Genomic DNA, 17,167 nt, shown 5'->3' on the forward strand with positions numbered 1-17,167 from the left:
TTAAAAAATCCACGTTTATGGCCTGGGAAGTCCTTGGAAAATATTTTTTAAAAAATCCACGTTTATGGCCTGGGAAGTCCTTGAAAAATATTCTTTAAAAAATCCACGTTTATGGCCTGGGAAGTCCTTGAAAAATATTCTTTAAAAAATCCACGTTTATGGCCTGGGAAGTCCTTGAAAAATATTCTTTAAAAAATCCACGTTTATGGCCTGGGAAGTCCTTGAAAAATATTCTTTAAAAAATCCACGTTTATGGCCTGGGAAGTCCTTGAAAAATATTCTTTAAAAAATCCACGTTTATGGCCTGGGAAGTCCTTGAAAAATATTCTTTAAAAAATCCACGTTTATGGCCTGGGAAGTCCTTGAAAAATATTCTTTAAAAAATCCACGTTTATGGCCTGGGAAGTCCTTGAAAAATATTCTTTAAAAAATCCACGTTTATGGCCTGGGAAGTCCTTGAAAAATATTCTTTAAAAAATCCACGTTTATGGCCTGGGAAGTCCTTGAAAAATATTCTTTAAAAAATCCACGTTTATGGCCTGGGAAGTCCTTGAAAAATATTCTTTAAAAAATCCACGTTTATGGCCTGGGAAGTCCTTGAAAAATATTCTTTAAAAAATCCACGTTTATGGCCTGGGAAGTCCTTGAAAAATATTCTTTAAAAAATCCACGTTTATAGCCTGGGAAGTCCTTGAAAAATATTCTTTAAAAAATCCACGTTTATGGCCTGGGAAGTCCTTGAAAAATATTCTTTAAAAAATCCACGTTTATCGGTCGGTTGGTCCTTGAAAAATATTCTTTAAAAAATCCACGTTTATCGGTCGGTTGGTCCTTGAAAAATATTCTTTAAAAAATCCACGTTTATGGCCTGGGAAGTCCTTGAAAAATATTCTTTAAAAAATCCACGTTTATGGCCTGGGAAGTCCTTGAAAAATATTCTTTAAAAAAACCACGTTTATGGCCTGGGAAGTCCTTGAAAAATATTCTTTTAAAAATCCACGTTTATGGCCTGGGAAGTCCTTGAAAAATATTCTTTAAAAAAACCACGTTTATGGCCTGGGAAGTCCTTGAAAAATATTCTTTAAAAAATCCACGTTTATCGGTCGTTGGTCCTTGAAATAAAATCTTTAAAAAATCTACTTTTATTGTTCGGTGGGTCCTTGAAATAATTTTTTTAAAAAATCTAAGTTTATTTTTTGGATGGTCCTTGAAAAAAACTCATTAAGAAATCCACGTTTATAGCTTGGGAAGTCCTTGGATAATATTCTTCATTAATCGGCCGGTCCTTGAAACAAAATCTTTAAAAAATCCACGTTTATTGTTCAGAGGGTCCTTCAAATAAAATCTTTAAAAAATCCACGTTTATTGTTCAGAGGGTCCTTCAAATAAAATCTTTAAAAAATCCACGTTTATCGGTCGGTTGGTCCTTGGAAAAAATTCTTTTAAAAATTCACGTTTATTGTTCTGAGGGTCCTTGGAAAATTTTTGTTTAAAAAATCCACATTTATTGGCAAGGAAGTCCTTGAAAATATTCCTTAAAAAATCCACATTTATTGGTCGGTTGGTCCATGAAATAATTTTTTTAGAAAATCCTGTAAAGTCCTTGAAATAAAATATTTAAAAAAAAAAAACATTTATAAGTCGGTTGGCCCTTTGAAAAATTTTTTTACAAAAAATCCCCATTTATTGGTCTATTGGTCCTTGGAAAGAATTCTTTAAAAAATCAAGTTTATTGGCCATTTGGTCCTTGGAAAAAATTCCTTAAAAAAAACCTTTTTTTGTTGGTCATTAAAAATCCAAGTTCATTTATCGGAATTATATTTTCAAAAATTAATCAAATTTCAAACTATTTTCTAATTCCTTCTTCTTCTCATTATTTTTCCAGTACACCATTGCCGAGTTCATTGAACAGACCATTTATCCCACAATTGGATCGCTGCAGCGCCATTTGGCCAATGCCCAACTGCTACTCCAACCAAATCACTGGCCTCAACGTCCGCTGCCCATTGCTCAAGCTTTGCATGATTTACATTTGATTAGTGATGAACCACATCTCAGCGCTGGAGCGCAGTCGCAGCAGCAGCAACACCATCAACAGTTGCAGGCCCAAACGCTTAGTCATCATCATCCCCATATGCCAAATTAAAGGGAGGCAACAGCTGGCTTCAATCTCAACGATATTATTTTCCGTCATAGGATGTCTTCCGAAGAAGTCGAAAATGTTAACATTATATAACAACAACAACAAAAACCACAAGCATCATTTACCTGGATAATCTGCACACATGTTTCCAGTGGCACAACAACAAAGAATGAATTGTATTTTTCTAAAGAAACCAAAAAACAAATGAAAGAAAACTCAAAAAAAGAAAACAAAATTAAATTGTTAAAATTCAGGGATGAGGTGGAGAGCAAATTGAGAAGGTTGCTTAAAATTAAAATTGAGGTTTTTAAAAAAAAAAAATCTGTAATAAAATCAATATTTGACCCATGGCCTATATAAGGTCGGCCGCTGAGCCCATCTGACAACTAAGTTTTTTTGTCCCAAGACATATTGTGATTTAAAATTCAAAGAGGATCAATTGAAAATTCTCCAAATCTACTATGTTTATTAGCAAATTATTGTCAAAAGTAGTCTTCCTGGCTGACCTGATATAGGCCAAGGCCAAGAAGACTACTTTTGACAACAATTTGGCAAAAAAAAACTTAGTAGATCTTGCACTATTGTGATTTGACTCCCTTCGAATTTCAAATCACAATTTGTCTTATGGCGGCAGACTTGGTTGTCAGATGGGCTTACGGGCCGGCCTCATATAGGCCATGATCAAGACCTACATACATGTAGGCCATGGCCATGATATAGACCTTGATTTGAAACTGGAAGAGAGTCAAATCACAATAGGGCAAAGAATACTAAGTTTATTGTCAAAATTGTTGCCAAAAGTAGTTCTCTTGGCCGACCCCATATAGGGCTTGATTTATTGTTGAATTATTGTCAAAAATAGTCTTCCGGCTTTGGGTCGGCTACTTTTTCATACCGTTCCAAAGAATACATAAATTTATTGTTAAGATTGTTGCCTAAGGTATTCCCTTTTGGACGACCTCATATAGGCCTTGATTTACTGTTGAATTATTGTCAAAAGTAGTCTTCCGGCCTTGGGTCGGCTACTTCTCGAAACCTTCTCTACTTTGCTTTGCTCTCCATCACATACCTGATTATTCTAAGAACTTGTTATGTTGGAGAGATTTTGAAAATGTGTCGCAAGGATTTCCTTAAGAATCCTTTTTTTAAATAGCAATATAATTGTCAACCGATTCCCTCTCCAGCTGGCAAACAATTAGATATTGAGCTCAAAATTGTTTTCAAATACGATTTCAATTTTATTCTAGTTTAAGTCTTTAGTTTTAGTCGTCTACCCCAAAAATAATCTAATCAAAGAGCTTTAAAAGCTTCTCGTATGAAATTCAATTGTTTAACTTTACATAACACTTAATTCGGAAAACATGTACAGTTTGTCGTAAAAGGATTTTACAACAAAAAAAAACAAAAACTAAAGTCTGAAGTCTAAAGTATTCCCCCTTTTGGCTTGACTTCCTATCACCCTCTATTACAGAGAATACAAGATGAGATAAAAAAGTAACTGCAACAAAGTCAAACCCCATAATTTTTACATTTTTATAACCTCCACCATAGGGGTATATAAAGTTTGTCATTCCGTTTGTAACACCTCGAAATATAAATTTTTGACCTCACAAATGATCAGCATAAAATTCTATGTCGATTTAGCTATGCCCGTCCGTCTGTCCTCCTGTGGAAATCGCTCTTGCTTCCGAACGAAATGAAGTAGGTTGATAAAATTTTACTCACAAGTGTATTATGTCTGCATGACGTTTGGTATTGAAAATGGGTCATGTAGGTCCACGTTTTGGTATAGCCCCCATATAATGGTACCTGCATTTTTTCGATATTTTGGTGATTTAAGCGACATTATTTACCGGAAATGTTTCAAATTTGGTATTTGAAGTCCATAATGGGTACTACAGCCTATGACAGAAAATTGTTTGTGCAGCTCCACGTCTTCGTATAGCCCCCATACAACGGTACCCCCCGATATTCGGAATTTTGATGATTTAAGCGAAATTATTTACCGGAGATGTTTCAAATTTGGTACTTGAAGTTCGTAATGGATTCTACAGCCTAAGACAGAAAATTGTGTGTGCAGGTCCACGTCTTCGTATAGCCCCCATACAACGATATTCCCCGATATTCGGTATTTTGATGATTTTAGCGACATTATTAACCGGAATTGTTTCAAATTTGGTACTTGAAGTTCGTAATAGATACTACAGCCTAAGACAGAAAATTGTCTGTGCAGATCCACGTCTTCGTATATCCCCCTATATAAAGGTGCCTCCCTATATTCGGATTTTTGATGATTTTAGCTACATTATTCACCGAATTTTTTTATTCAAGTTTCGCATTTAAATATTGTAATGGTTTATGACAAAAGTTGCCTATGCAGACCCACGTCGTCATATAGACCCTAATATAACGGCTATATTCGGTATTTTTAAGATTTTAACAGAATTTTGAACGGACTTCATTTTTCTGAAAATTGCCAAAATCATTCCAAATGGTGGAGGGTATTCAAAGATCCGACCGGTCGAACTTACAGCTTTTTTACGTGTTTTTTATAATTCTATTGAATGAAAGCAAAAAATGTCGGAAATAGCATCAAATTTTAAAAAAAGTTTAGATTTCTTCGAATAGGTCACCTTTGACACGAATTATGACCTTCAAACTGCCAATGAAACCGTCACATGCTGCGCGATTGTTGCTCTGCGGTATTTTTGCCCATTCCCGGTGAAGCGCTTGCTTGAGGTGATCGACACTTTGGTATTTTTTTGGTGCCAACCTTGCTTTCCAAAATACTCCAGACACAATAGTCCAACGGTTTGGTATCCGGAGATTTTGGTTGCCATTGTGTGTTGGAAATGAAGCGAGGATCGTCATTTTGTTATCATTCTTGGGTGGTGAGTGCTGAGTACGATGGTGCTGAGTCCTGTTGGAATGTCCAAGGTCTGCGGCCAAAATGGTTGCGTGCCCAAGGCTTTAATACACCCTCTAGAATATTTTCGCGATAATATTCGTCATTTCTGATGCCACGGTCGTTTAATACGGATCGGAGAGCGACCGTCGGCTATTATGGCGGCCCGGCCCACACCATGGCCGACGCTTGAGTTCTGGTGGCCAACCGAAGGTTCACATTTTCAGCTGACCTCTTTGACAAGTAAACAGGATCATTTTGTTTGTTTACAAACTGCTGGACAACGATTGTTTGAATGTTTTCTCAACAGAGAAAATCAAATTCGACAGTTCACCACTTTTGGCCAAGCGAAGCAACTCCTTAGCTCTTTTGAGTCTATTTTCTTTCTGTTGTGGTGTAATTTTTAGAAATGACAGCAGTCTGAAGTTGGTTGCAGTATTTTCATCTCACCCTGTACTAGACTTTAAGGCCCTAGGTTCTTCTATAGACGTTCTAAAGACGACAGAAGACCCACAGACATTAAAAATCCTACTGGCCCCCATTTGGGTATCTCCCCATCTAATGTTCAGTTGGTCCTTGGACAAAATTCTTTAAAAATCATCGTTTATTGGTCAGTTGATCCTTGAAAAATGGGCTAAGAAATGACAGCAGTCTGAAGTTGTTTGCAGTTTCTTCATCCCACCCTGTAGCTATTCAATATTTGCTGGTCGCTACCAATATCATGATTTCATCCCAACGAAGGGAATGATCATTTAGCTTTTTCAGTTTCTTTTTGATATGAGCTCTATAGGTGTAGAGCCTTCAAAAATGAATGAGAATTAAAATCACATCTTGCCTATCCCAAAAAAGCATCATAACAAGATGTTGCAATCCCTTCGCCGGCATAAAATCACGATTTTGTTGCAATCAGCAAATATTGCAATGCTGTCAGTTTTGGTTGCTCTCTGTTATATGAAAAAAAAATTACTCTCTGTAACAGAGAGAGAGAGAGAGTAATATGAAGTAAAATCAAAAGGGGAACACTCCAGGTTTGAAAAACATTGCTCTCTGTAATATGAAAAAAACATTACTCTCTGTTACAGAGAGAGAGAGTGAGAGAGAGTAATATGAAGTCAAGCCAAAGGGGGAACACTCCAGACTTAACTAATAAATTGATTGCATCTCAAATTATAACAAAACAAAAGCTCTGTTAAATTAAGGCTTCGAAGTCGTGATCAGAGTCCGTGTTTAAAACCAGAGGGGAGACACTCCAGACTTAAGTAATCAACTATTGCATCTTCAATTACAACAAAACAAAAACTCTGTTAAATTAAGTCATCGGAGTCGAGATCAGAGTCCGTGTTTAAAACCAGATTTGGAAAGTTGATATGGTGTTAAGACATTTTTAGCAAACAGTAAGTGCCGATTCCGCTTATCGATACAGTTCCCCAACTCGAATTCGTTACTGAGAACAAAAAAAAATATGTATCGGTTCCGAAGCTCCCGATTTGAATGTGGGTAGCTCCACTTAGAAAGTATTTAATGTTTTTGTCCAAAATGAGTTCCAAAACAAACTCTCAGAACCCATTCCCCGACAAACTGTACATACAAACATACAAACATAGTCCAAACATACAAAACACAAAACCTACTAAACTAAACATTTTAAATGTTAAATAGTTGTCGATTGTCCTTTTTTGTTGGGCGGGTTTCTTCACACTCTCTACATATTCGAAAGTTAACATTGAAAGAACATTGTTTTTGTCGTTTTCAGAAACATTAATAAAATAAAACAAAAAAACATAAAGCGAAATCAAATAAATATCATAAAATATATTAAAATTAAAATAAATCAATTAGTTTTATAAATTATTTTGAGGAGGATCGAGGTGAGTACTTCTAATAAAATAATATTTTTCAAGGACCAAATGACCAAAAATAAGAGATTTTTTTTAAGAATTTCTGTTAAGGACCAACGGAACGTAGATTTTTTAAAGATTTTTTTCAAGGACCAACAATAAACTTGATTTTTAACAGAATTTGTTCCCAAGGATCAACTGTCTTAAGCAAGTTTTTCAAGGTTCAACTGACCAATAAACGATGATTTTTAAAGAATTTTGTCCAAGGACCAACTAAGCATCAGATGGGGAGAGGCCCAAATGGGGGCCAGCAGGATTTTTAATATCTGTGGGTCTTCTGTCATCTTTAGAAAGTCCATGGAAGAGCCTAGGGTCTTAAAGCCTAGTACAGGGTGAAATGAAAAAAAACTGCAACCAACTTCAGACTGCCGTAATTTCTAAGCCACTCGTCCGACAGCTGTTAAAATTATACCAGTGACAGGCTAATTATATTGTTTACAGGCGTACAAAAGCATTTTGGTGAAAATGTTTCAGAAAAAAAGTGATTCGTGATGGAATTCAAGCGTGATAGCGTGATCTCCTTATATTTGGCTGGAAAACCACAAGTGGCTATCGTTAGAGCACTCAAGCATTTAAATGTGAATAAATCGTTTGTGTCTCGTACCATCGCTCGTTACTGTGTGATACTGGTAGCGTAGCCTGAAATGGACGGAAGAAAATAGCAACATCTGCAGAAATGGTTCGAAAAGTAAAGAAGCGACTTGATCGCTAACCCGCGTTGCAGTGACTGAAAAATGGCTCGTGAGCCATTGAACATATCGCAATATTCCATTCGGCAAATATTGAAAAATGAGCTCGAGGCGAAGCCATTGAAATTCCAAAAAGTGCAACAAACTTACACCGCAACAGAAAGAAAATAGATTCAAAAGAGAGAGAGAGCTAAAGAGTTGCTTCGCTTGCCCGAAAGTGGTGAACTGCCGAATTTAAATTTCTCCGATGAGAAAACATTCGTTGTCCAGCAGTTTGTAAAGAAAGAAAATGATCGTGTTTACATGCCAAAGAGGTCAGATGAAAATGTGTACCTTCGGTAAGCCACCAGAACTCAAGCGCTGGCCATGGTGATGGCGTGGGCCGCCATAACAGTCGATGGTCGCTCTCCGCCCGTGGCATCAGAATAAAGGCCAAATATTATCGCGAAAATATTCTGGAGTGCGTATTAAAGCCTTGGGCACACAAACATTTTGGCCGCAGACCATGGACATTCCAACAGGACTCAGCACCATCGCAAAATGAGGTTCCTTGCTTCATTTCCAGCGCACAATGGCCACCAAAATCTCCGGATACCAATCCGTTGGACTATTGTGTCTGGAGTATTTTGGAAAGCAAGGTTGCCACTAAAAAATACCAAAGTGTCGATCACCTTTAGCAAGCGCTTCGCCAAGAATGGTCCAAAATACCGTAGAGCAACATTCGGACAGCGTGTAACGGTTTCATTGGCCGTTTGAAGGCCATAATTCGTGCCATAGGTGACCAATTCAAACAAATCTAAACTTATTCTAAAATTTGATGCTATTTCCGAATTTTTTTGCTTTCATTTGCTAAAAAAAATTAAAATTTTGGCATTCGACTTTGTTGCAGTTTTTTTTTATTTCACCCTGTATGGATAGCAATGGATATATTTCTAATTAGTCTTGAATTTTTTTTAATTTTTACTTTTTTTAACGGGCAATCCGAGCAATAAGCCTGGATCCCTTAAAGCTTTGATAGTGGATTTTAAAGATTACTTTTCCAAGAATTTGCAAAGATTTAATCAGGAATTTTTGAAGTATATTTTTTCTCAAGTCCTTCGCTGGATTTTTTAAAGAGCATTTGTTAAGCTCTTCCTTTGCGTAGAGATGGATATTCAAAGAAAACAATTTTCAAATCCTCCATTGCCTGTAAACATGGGGTTTTTCAAGAGTTTTTTTAAGGCTTTCTTTTCTTTAATTAGAATATTTTCTAAATACATTTTTTCATGACCTTCCTCGTAATTTATTCATATTTTCTGAAGAGTTCTCCGGCTTTGTCTTGGTTTTATCAATGATTTTTTATAGAAGACATTTTCGAATTGCCGTTACTGTAAATTTCGTTGCCAACTCTACACTACAAAACAATTGAGATAAGTTGGCAATGCGTACCATTCAAACGTAAATGTTCTCCGAGAAAACATCAAGAGAGAGAGAGAGAGAGAAAGAGAGAAAGAGAAATTAACTATTACGGTAACAACCCCTTCTTGTGTTAAACAAAAAGCCGGCTACCAGGACATTCAGAACAATAAACATCATTAAAACAAAACTTTGACAGCCGGAAATTTCTCTCAACTGCCAGATGACAGAAAACCAGATTCAAAACAAATTCAAAAAGGACCATCTGTATGAGTTAAGTGACAGATGACAGCATCTCAAAAATCAGGAATTAAATCACTGAAGAGGGGGATGACAAAATCTCAAGAGCACACAAGAAATACACTTGCTTTGATACGTTCGATAGGAAAAGTTAAAGAAAGGAAGATTTTTTTTAAAGAAAAAACTATAAATTGTTGAAAGAAAATTTGTTAAAGCAAAACCAGAAAATAAAAAAGTGAAAGAATTTAAATACAACTAAATCGATCAAATTTGATAATTTTATGAAATAGCAATTGAATACATAATAGTTGTGTGTAGGTGTGTGTTTGCATGTGTGTTCCTGCATAGAGTATCCTTTTTCTTGGCACATCAACTTCCACCTATTAAGTCATCTTCCTTTGCTGACTGTTCGCGGATTTTACAAATTTAATTATGGGCATTAATGAAATCTCACAAATGGCTGCAACGGATGATGCCCTGGTCACAAATGGTTCAAAATTAACCCTGGATCTATTTGCCGATATTTTCCGATGCATCGAACCGGAAGTACAAATCGATACATTTGAGGTGAGTATTGGAAACACACACATACATGCATACATTATTACATCCTGAAGATGATGTCAATTTTTTTTCTTTTAAAATTGCCAGGAAGAGCAAGGATCCGGCCGCGGTGACAATTACACAGCCACCCTTTATCGCATCCACCTGGCGGGCCATCGCAAATGTCCGGACGATGGCAAAAAACAAAAATGGGAACACAATGTCATCTGCAAACGTTTGCCGGAGAATCCAAAACTGCGGGAGGCTTACAAGAGTGATAAGTTGTTTAGGTAGGTGTATTTAAATGAGGAGGCGGCCGAGAACGAGAAGGAATTCGGAAGCAGAATTTTTAATGTTCGTGGAAAGACTACAGAATTCATGTCATATATGGAAGATCCTTGGGTTCTGAGGCCCTGTCTGTAATATTTAATCGTGTTTGAAAATACTACCTCAGAGCCTTGGAAGACCCTGGGTCCTTATATTCTCAATGGAAGACTTTTGCCCTTGGAAAGTAATTGGACCTCAAATTGTCTGTATGAGGTCCTGGGTACCCCTTATTTTCTTCAAAGAAGGACTTGGAACCCAGCAGACCCTGTGACCTTCTATTTCTCATGGAACCTTCCATTTTCATGGAATATTTTATTCTCTAAAGAAGAACTTGGGAACTTATTTTACCTATATAAGGTTATTGGACCTCAAATTGTCTGTATGAAGTTCTGGGGACCCCTATTGGAACCTCCTTTTCTCCAAAGAAGGACTTGGGGCCTTATATTGCCTATAGAGACTTGGGACCTTATATTGCCTATAGAAGGTTATTGGATCTCAAATTGTCTGTATAAGGTCCTGGGACCTAATGGAACCTTCTTTTCTCCAAAGAAGGACTTGGAACGTAGCAGACCCTGTGGCCTTCTATTTTTCATAGAACCCTCCATTCTCCAACGAAGGACTTCCGACCTTATATTACCTATGGAAGGTTCTTGGACCTCATATTGTCTATGTGAGGTCCTATGAACCTTATTGGAACCTTCTTTTCTCCAAAAAAGGACTTGGAACCTTATATTGCCTATAGAAGGTTATTGGACCTCAAATTGTCTTTATGAGGTCCTGGGGACCCCTATTGGAACCTTCTTTTCTCCAAAGAACGACTTGGAACTCAGCAGACCCTGTGGCCTATTTTTCGTGGAACTTTCTATTCTCCAAAGTAGAACATGCGACCTTATATTGCCTATAGAAGGTTATTGGACCTCAAATTTTCTGTATGAGGTCCTGGGGACCGCTATCGGAACCTTCTTTTCTCCAAAGAAGAACCTGGAAATTGCCTATGGAAGGTTATTGGACCTCAATTTGTCTATATGAGGTCCTGGGCATTTGTCTATATGAGGTCCTGGGCCCCCCCTTGAATCATCCATTCTCCACAAAATACACTCTCTTCTTTTATTGCCTATAGAAGACCCTTGGACCTTCCTTTGTCTGTAGAATATCCTAAGGCCTTCCATTATATCTAGATCTTGAAATTAAAAATAATTTCCACTGAGCGCCTATTTGACTTTCAATTTTCTTACCCCTAGGAATGAAATTGAATTCTACACCTCCATAATGCCGGAACTTTTGAAGTTTCAAAGTACCAAAACTTCGGAACTATTCCGGGCCATGCCGAAATGTTATTATGCCCGGTCGGATCTGCTTATAATGGGTAAGAAACTCTTCATATTTTATTCAAATTTCGAATTCATTTCCATTTTCCAAATTTTAGAGGACCTGCGGACACGTGGTTTCCAAATGCCCGATCGAAAACAGGGTCTAACCATAGACGAAACCCAAATGGTGTTGAAACAAGTTGCCCAGCTGCATGCCCTTAGTTTGGCCTACAAATTTGAAAATCCCAAACAATTTGAGAATCTACGCAAGCTAACGGAGGAGGGGTTGTTCTCCAATGACAATGTCAGTTGGTACCGGAAGTACTATGAGACCTTAACCAAAAATGCCCTTAAAATGGTGAGTAGGGAGAGCTTAACATTTTTCTGGTTCATTTATTGTAGGTTTGCTTTCATTTCAGGTCTCCGATGTCCTGCCGGAAAACTCCAAATATTTACAGGCATTCAAAGAGTTTGCCGAGACAACGACATTTTTCCAACGCATGGTCAGCATGGTTAGTGAAGAGTCCGCATTGTCGGCATTTTGCCATGGCGATTGTTGGGCCAACAATTTTTTGTATCGTTATGATGTCCAGCCAAGTGGCGAGAAAAAGGTTGTGGAGGTGAGATCTAAAATGATTAACAATTTGTATTTAATAATGGAAAAATTAAAATAAAAATATGTTGTTGCAGGTCTGCTTGGTGGATTTCCAGTTGATACGTTACAGCTCCATAGCCCTGGATGTGGCCAATCTAATATTTTGTTGTACCAACAAATCCATGAGAGATGCCCACTTGGAAGAGTTCCTTAATTTGTATACCCGAGAATTGTTTAAATGGCTGCAGTTGTTGTGCGTAAAGATACCAGAATTCTGTAATAGCTTGGAGAAACTTAGTGAGATGTAAGTATTCGAAATTTTGAATACTTAAGAATTTTATAACCACAAATTTCCCTTTAGATTCCGTTCTGAATTAAAAACTTATGGCCGTTTTGCTTTGGGCTTGTCGCTGGACATAATACCAATAAGCACATGTTCCTCTGAGGATGCTCCCGATATGTATATAAATCGTTCCAACAGCGATGGCATGGATGGCTGCCAGTATGGGGCACCAGAATTGAATTTTCCACCCAACGATTTGTGCCGTCAGAAAATGTCGGAAATCCTTATCGATATGGTCGATAATGGCATGCTATAAAAACGAAACATTTAGATTTCAATATTAGAACTTAGAGATTGAAAATAGGAAAAGAAAACAAAATACGAACTCGTAAATATATTTCTAAATTATATTAAAAAATATATAAAACGATATATATGTACGTATGAAAAAATTAGGTTGAAAAATCCGACAGTATTATTAAATTATTAAGTCAAAATCTAGTTTTGTATTACAACTTATCTTGTAAACCTTGGATTTTGCATATTTTTATTGAAGCTTAAATATTCTCTATATTTAAAAATGAAAGTGCTCCTTGTGTGCATTTCTAAATATTCGAAATAACATTTGGAAAATGAAAATCGTCAAAATATGCAAAAGTCAAGGTCTAGGTATTAGTTATTATGAACTTACATTATTGTTTCGAAATACAATCAGATCTAGTAAGTAAGGTTATGGAATGGAGATACAGATATAAAGATTATATTAGGTTAAGGGACGAGCATCCAGGATAACGCTAGCCTCTCTCTTATTCATAGAAGATTGGGGTCTTCTGTCGTCTCTAGAAAATCAATCACCTTCCATTTTTATACCCTCAACTATACATACTATGAAGGGTATACTAAGTTCGTCAGTCCGTTTGTAACTCATCGAAATAATAATTTTAGACATAACAAAGTGTACACAGGGTGAGATGAAAAAACTGCAACCAACTTCAGACTGCTGTCATTTCTAAGCCACTCCTCCGACAGGTGTTAAAATTTAACTTGCCAAAGGGTGTATTAATGCCATGGGCACGCAAACGAACTCAGCACGCGCCAACCAAGAATGGTTACAAAATTAGGTTCCTTGCTTCATTTTCCAGCGCACAATGACCACCAAAATCTCCGGATACCAATCTATTGGACTATTGTGTCTGGAGTATTTTGGAAGGCAAGGTTGGCACTAAAAAATACCAAAGTGTCGATCATCTCAAGCAAGCGCTTCGCCGGGAATGGGCCGAAATACTGCAGAGCAACATTCGGGTGACCAATTCGAACAAATCTAAACTTATTCTAAAATTTGATGCTATTTCCGACATCTTTTGCTTTCATTCAACAAAAATTGAAAAAAATGTGTCAAAAAAATGTCTTTTGACTTTGTTGCAGTTTTTTTTATCTCACACTGTATATTCTTGATCAGTGTGAAATTCTAGGACGATTTAGGCCTGTCTGTTGTAATCACGCTAGAGTCCAAACGAATAAAGATAGGAAGCTAAAAAATTGCGCAGGCAGGTCAAGTTCGAAGATGAGCTATATCGGTCCACGATAACGTATATTCCCCATATAACGGTATCTCCCGATATTCGGTATTTTGATGATTGTAGCCACATGTTTCAATCGGAATGTCTGAAAATCCAAACAGGGAGTTTCTTCTGAGTACTTTACACCCTGGAAGCGACATGTTTATATAGGTCCACGATGTCACATAGCCTCCAAGTAACAGTACCTCGGTATTCGGTATTTTCATGATAATGTAAAAAGCTGATAATCGGATTGTCTGAAATTCTACACAGGGTGTTCTTTGTAAGTACTTTGTCCCCTGGAAGATAATGTTCTATATAGGTCCACGATAACGTATGTCCCCCATATAACGGTATCTCCTGATATTCAGTATTTTGATGATTTTATCGACATTTTTGACCGGAAAGTAATTAGAATTCGTAATGTTATTCAACAGCCTATGACGAAAAATTGTCTATGCAGATCGATGTCTTCGTACAGGCCCCATGTATCAGTACCTCCCTATATTCGGTATTTTGACGATTTTAGGTACAATATTCACCGAAATTGTTTGAATTTTCGTATTTGAATTTCTTAATAGTGTAAGAGTACGATAATTTGCAACTATGCAAAATCGAATTAATTTTTAACGAAGAGAAGAGGAAGACGTAGCAGCAGCCCGGATTGGCGAGCAGTTGTTGCATAGACGTCGTAGCGCATACGCGCATTCCATTTCGTTTAGTTTTTTAAAATTATTTTATGTTTTCACATCGAACAATTCCTTTGTTATTTTATGTTTTCGTAATATGAATTAAATCAATAAACGTTTTATGTACCATTAAAGTAAATCCTGACAAACGCACAAGTGTTATTCTCTTAATCTTTTAGTTCAGAAGTGGGATCTTAATATCCACATATATTAAACGCGCTTACGGCTATCGGAAATAATAATAAAAAAAAAACGTAATTGTGTCGTATTCCAAAAAAAAGAAGTTCTAAAAAAAAAAACTATAAACGGAAAACGCATTGTTGCATAAAAAAATCATATACGTACATATGTATAAAATTTTGTTGTGGACATACACGAACATATATACGTTTAAGAACTTCATAATGTGATCGATCGCCTACGTGAGGAATGCAAAGTAACGGTATAACGATTTGGAAGAATATAAAAGGAAAGAGAGGATAACGTACCAACAAAGAAATAACGAACAACAGAAAATGTGATATGAAGTGCAACAACTCAAACGTAACTGGAAACGAAAGCAAAACGACTCAAATGGAAAATAAATAGGAACGAAACGAAATAAAAAAAAAAAAAACGATAATTATCGAACATAAACAACTAATAAAAACGGACGGAAAACGAAAAAGGCTAAACGATTAGTAAACGGAGGGACAATTAAAAAGAGATCAAAACGAAACAACATGCCGAAAATAACATCATTAAAAGTTGATACATTAAAACGGTTACTTCGCGAAAGAAAATTAGACACGATGGGAAAGAAAAGTGAACTGGTCGAACGGTTATCTAGAGCTTTAGGTAGCGATGAGGTCGAGTGTGAAGATATTGATGGCGTAGAGGAGGAAGTGTCAATACAATCCCAAATTAATACTTTAAAAGATATGATGGAAAATGTGATGTCAATCATACAACAACAACGTCAAGTAACAACACCCATCGTCGATTTACCAGCAAACGAAAGCAACGAGTCCAAGGTGAATGAATCAGCTCTTACCCAGAAACCGAGTTACGAGCCCATCCAGAGAACGTACAGTGTACAAGAAATGGCGGAAATCTTACCGGAGTACGATCCAACAAAGGATTCAACATTCGGCGTAGAACAATTCATCGATAGAGTAGAGAAAGCAGCACAAGCCTACGAGTGTGAAGAAACTCTTTTGCTACTCGCCGTGTATAGAAAGTTAAAAGGCCCAGCAAAGTTATGGCTTGATTCGACTCCAGAATTTTTCGGAACGTGGAATGAGTTAGCAAACGCCTTAATGGAGGAATTCAGCACAAACGCGGATGAAGCAGATATTCATTTTAAAATGACATCATCCGTACGACGGCAAGACGAATCCATCAGCGAATACTGTTTTCGAATGAGCGCACTGGGAAGACGGTATGGTATCAGTGAAACAGCGGCAGTGAAATATACTCGTGACGGATTGAAGCATCGTGAGCTACAGCAAGCAATTGCACCAATACGGTTTCGAACAATGCGAGGGTTACGTGAAGCAACAGGACAATATTTTGCGAGCATCGCTAATTGTAGCAACAGGTCAAATCTAATGTCTTCAACAGGGAAACGCGATCCGTACACCAAGGAGGATGTCGATAAGCGTAAGAAAGCGGACCCAAAGGTAATGTGCTACAATTGTTCCGAACCAGGACATATTTCCAGTCAATGCCCAAAACCACCGCGAAGAGAACGATGCCGAGATTGTCACAAAGTTCATCCTAAAAATTCACCGACACATTGTGGACGTACAGAAACAAAAACTTGTAGCGTACGTAAAGTACTCAACCATAAACCTGTCACCATAAATGGTTTTACATACGATGCCTTGATTGATACCGGTAGTGAATGCAGCATGATCCATAAAACGGTCGCGTATAAGCTAGGAGTCGACATTAGAAAATGCAAGTTACGTATCAGTGGAGTTTGTGGTGGAACGTGTGTAATCGAAGAAGTCTTGACAACAAAACTTACGATTGATGATATTGAAATTACGGCAGAACTTTACGTTGCGGATGATCATATTTTTACCCCGGACTTAATTCTTGGAAAAGACATTTTTACGAACAATGAAATACAGCTGATAGTAAATGATAAGGAGCAACGATTAGAAAACGCCAAAGTATTCACGACACGGAAAACGGAACGAAAACCGATTGCCTTATCTGAAATCAATTGTGGAGTAAACGACGAAGATATCCGGATTATGTTGTGTGAACTGATAAACGAGTATAGAAATGTTATGGGAAGAGACATCAGCGAAATCGGATTAACGAACGAATTAAAAATGAAAATAGAATTGACGACAAAGGAACCTATTGTATCCAGGCCATACCGAATACCCGAACCGAAAAAGGAAATAGTAAAAACGATGATAAATGAACTTTTAGCGAACGATATTATAACAAAATCTACGTCCACGTATGCCAGCCCAATTGTACTTGTAAAAAAGAAAAACGGTCAGGATAGATTATGCGTCGATTATCGAAAATTAAACCAGCACGTAGTAAAGGAGATATTTCCAACTCCAAATATCGAAGAACGACTGCAAGAG

The 17,167-nt window shown here is 37.1% G+C and overlaps 2 protein-coding genes across 3 annotated transcripts in view; both read left to right on the top strand.

Annotated features, from left to right (window-relative positions):
- LOC101891163 (hexosaminidase D) overlaps positions 1 to 3,527 on the top strand; it is a 186,546-nt gene extending 183,019 nt beyond the window's left edge. For both annotated transcript variants that reach the window (XM_059118221.1, XM_005178250.4), the window contains exon 6: positions 1,886 to 3,527. In XM_059118221.1, the coding sequence (XP_058974204.1) occupies positions 1,886 to 2,146 (261 nt within the window). In that variant the 3' untranslated portion in view covers positions 2,147 to 3,527. The remainder of the gene's footprint in view (positions 1 to 1,885) is intronic.
- A 5,739-nt stretch (positions 3,528 to 9,266) lies between these two features.
- On the top strand, positions 9,267 to 12,760 carry LOC101892893 (uncharacterized). The gene is made up of 7 exons (XM_011292102.3): positions 9,267 to 9,837; positions 9,922 to 10,103; positions 11,382 to 11,506; positions 11,567 to 11,808; positions 11,870 to 12,070; positions 12,141 to 12,349; positions 12,407 to 12,760. Exons 1-7 carry the CDS (start codon positions 9,703 to 9,705, stop codon positions 12,642 to 12,644), a joined length of 1,332 nt encoding a protein of 443 aa, XP_011290404.1. The 5' UTR covers positions 9,267 to 9,702; the 3' UTR covers positions 12,645 to 12,760.
- Positions 12,761 to 17,167: the final 4,407 nt, after the last annotated feature.

This window comes from Musca domestica, unplaced genomic scaffold (genome assembly GCF_030504385.1).
Source record: "Musca domestica strain aabys unplaced genomic scaffold, Musca_domestica.polishedcontigs.V.1.1 12, whole genome shotgun sequence".
NCBI classification, from domain to species: Eukaryota; Metazoa; Arthropoda; class Insecta; order Diptera; family Muscidae; genus Musca; species Musca domestica.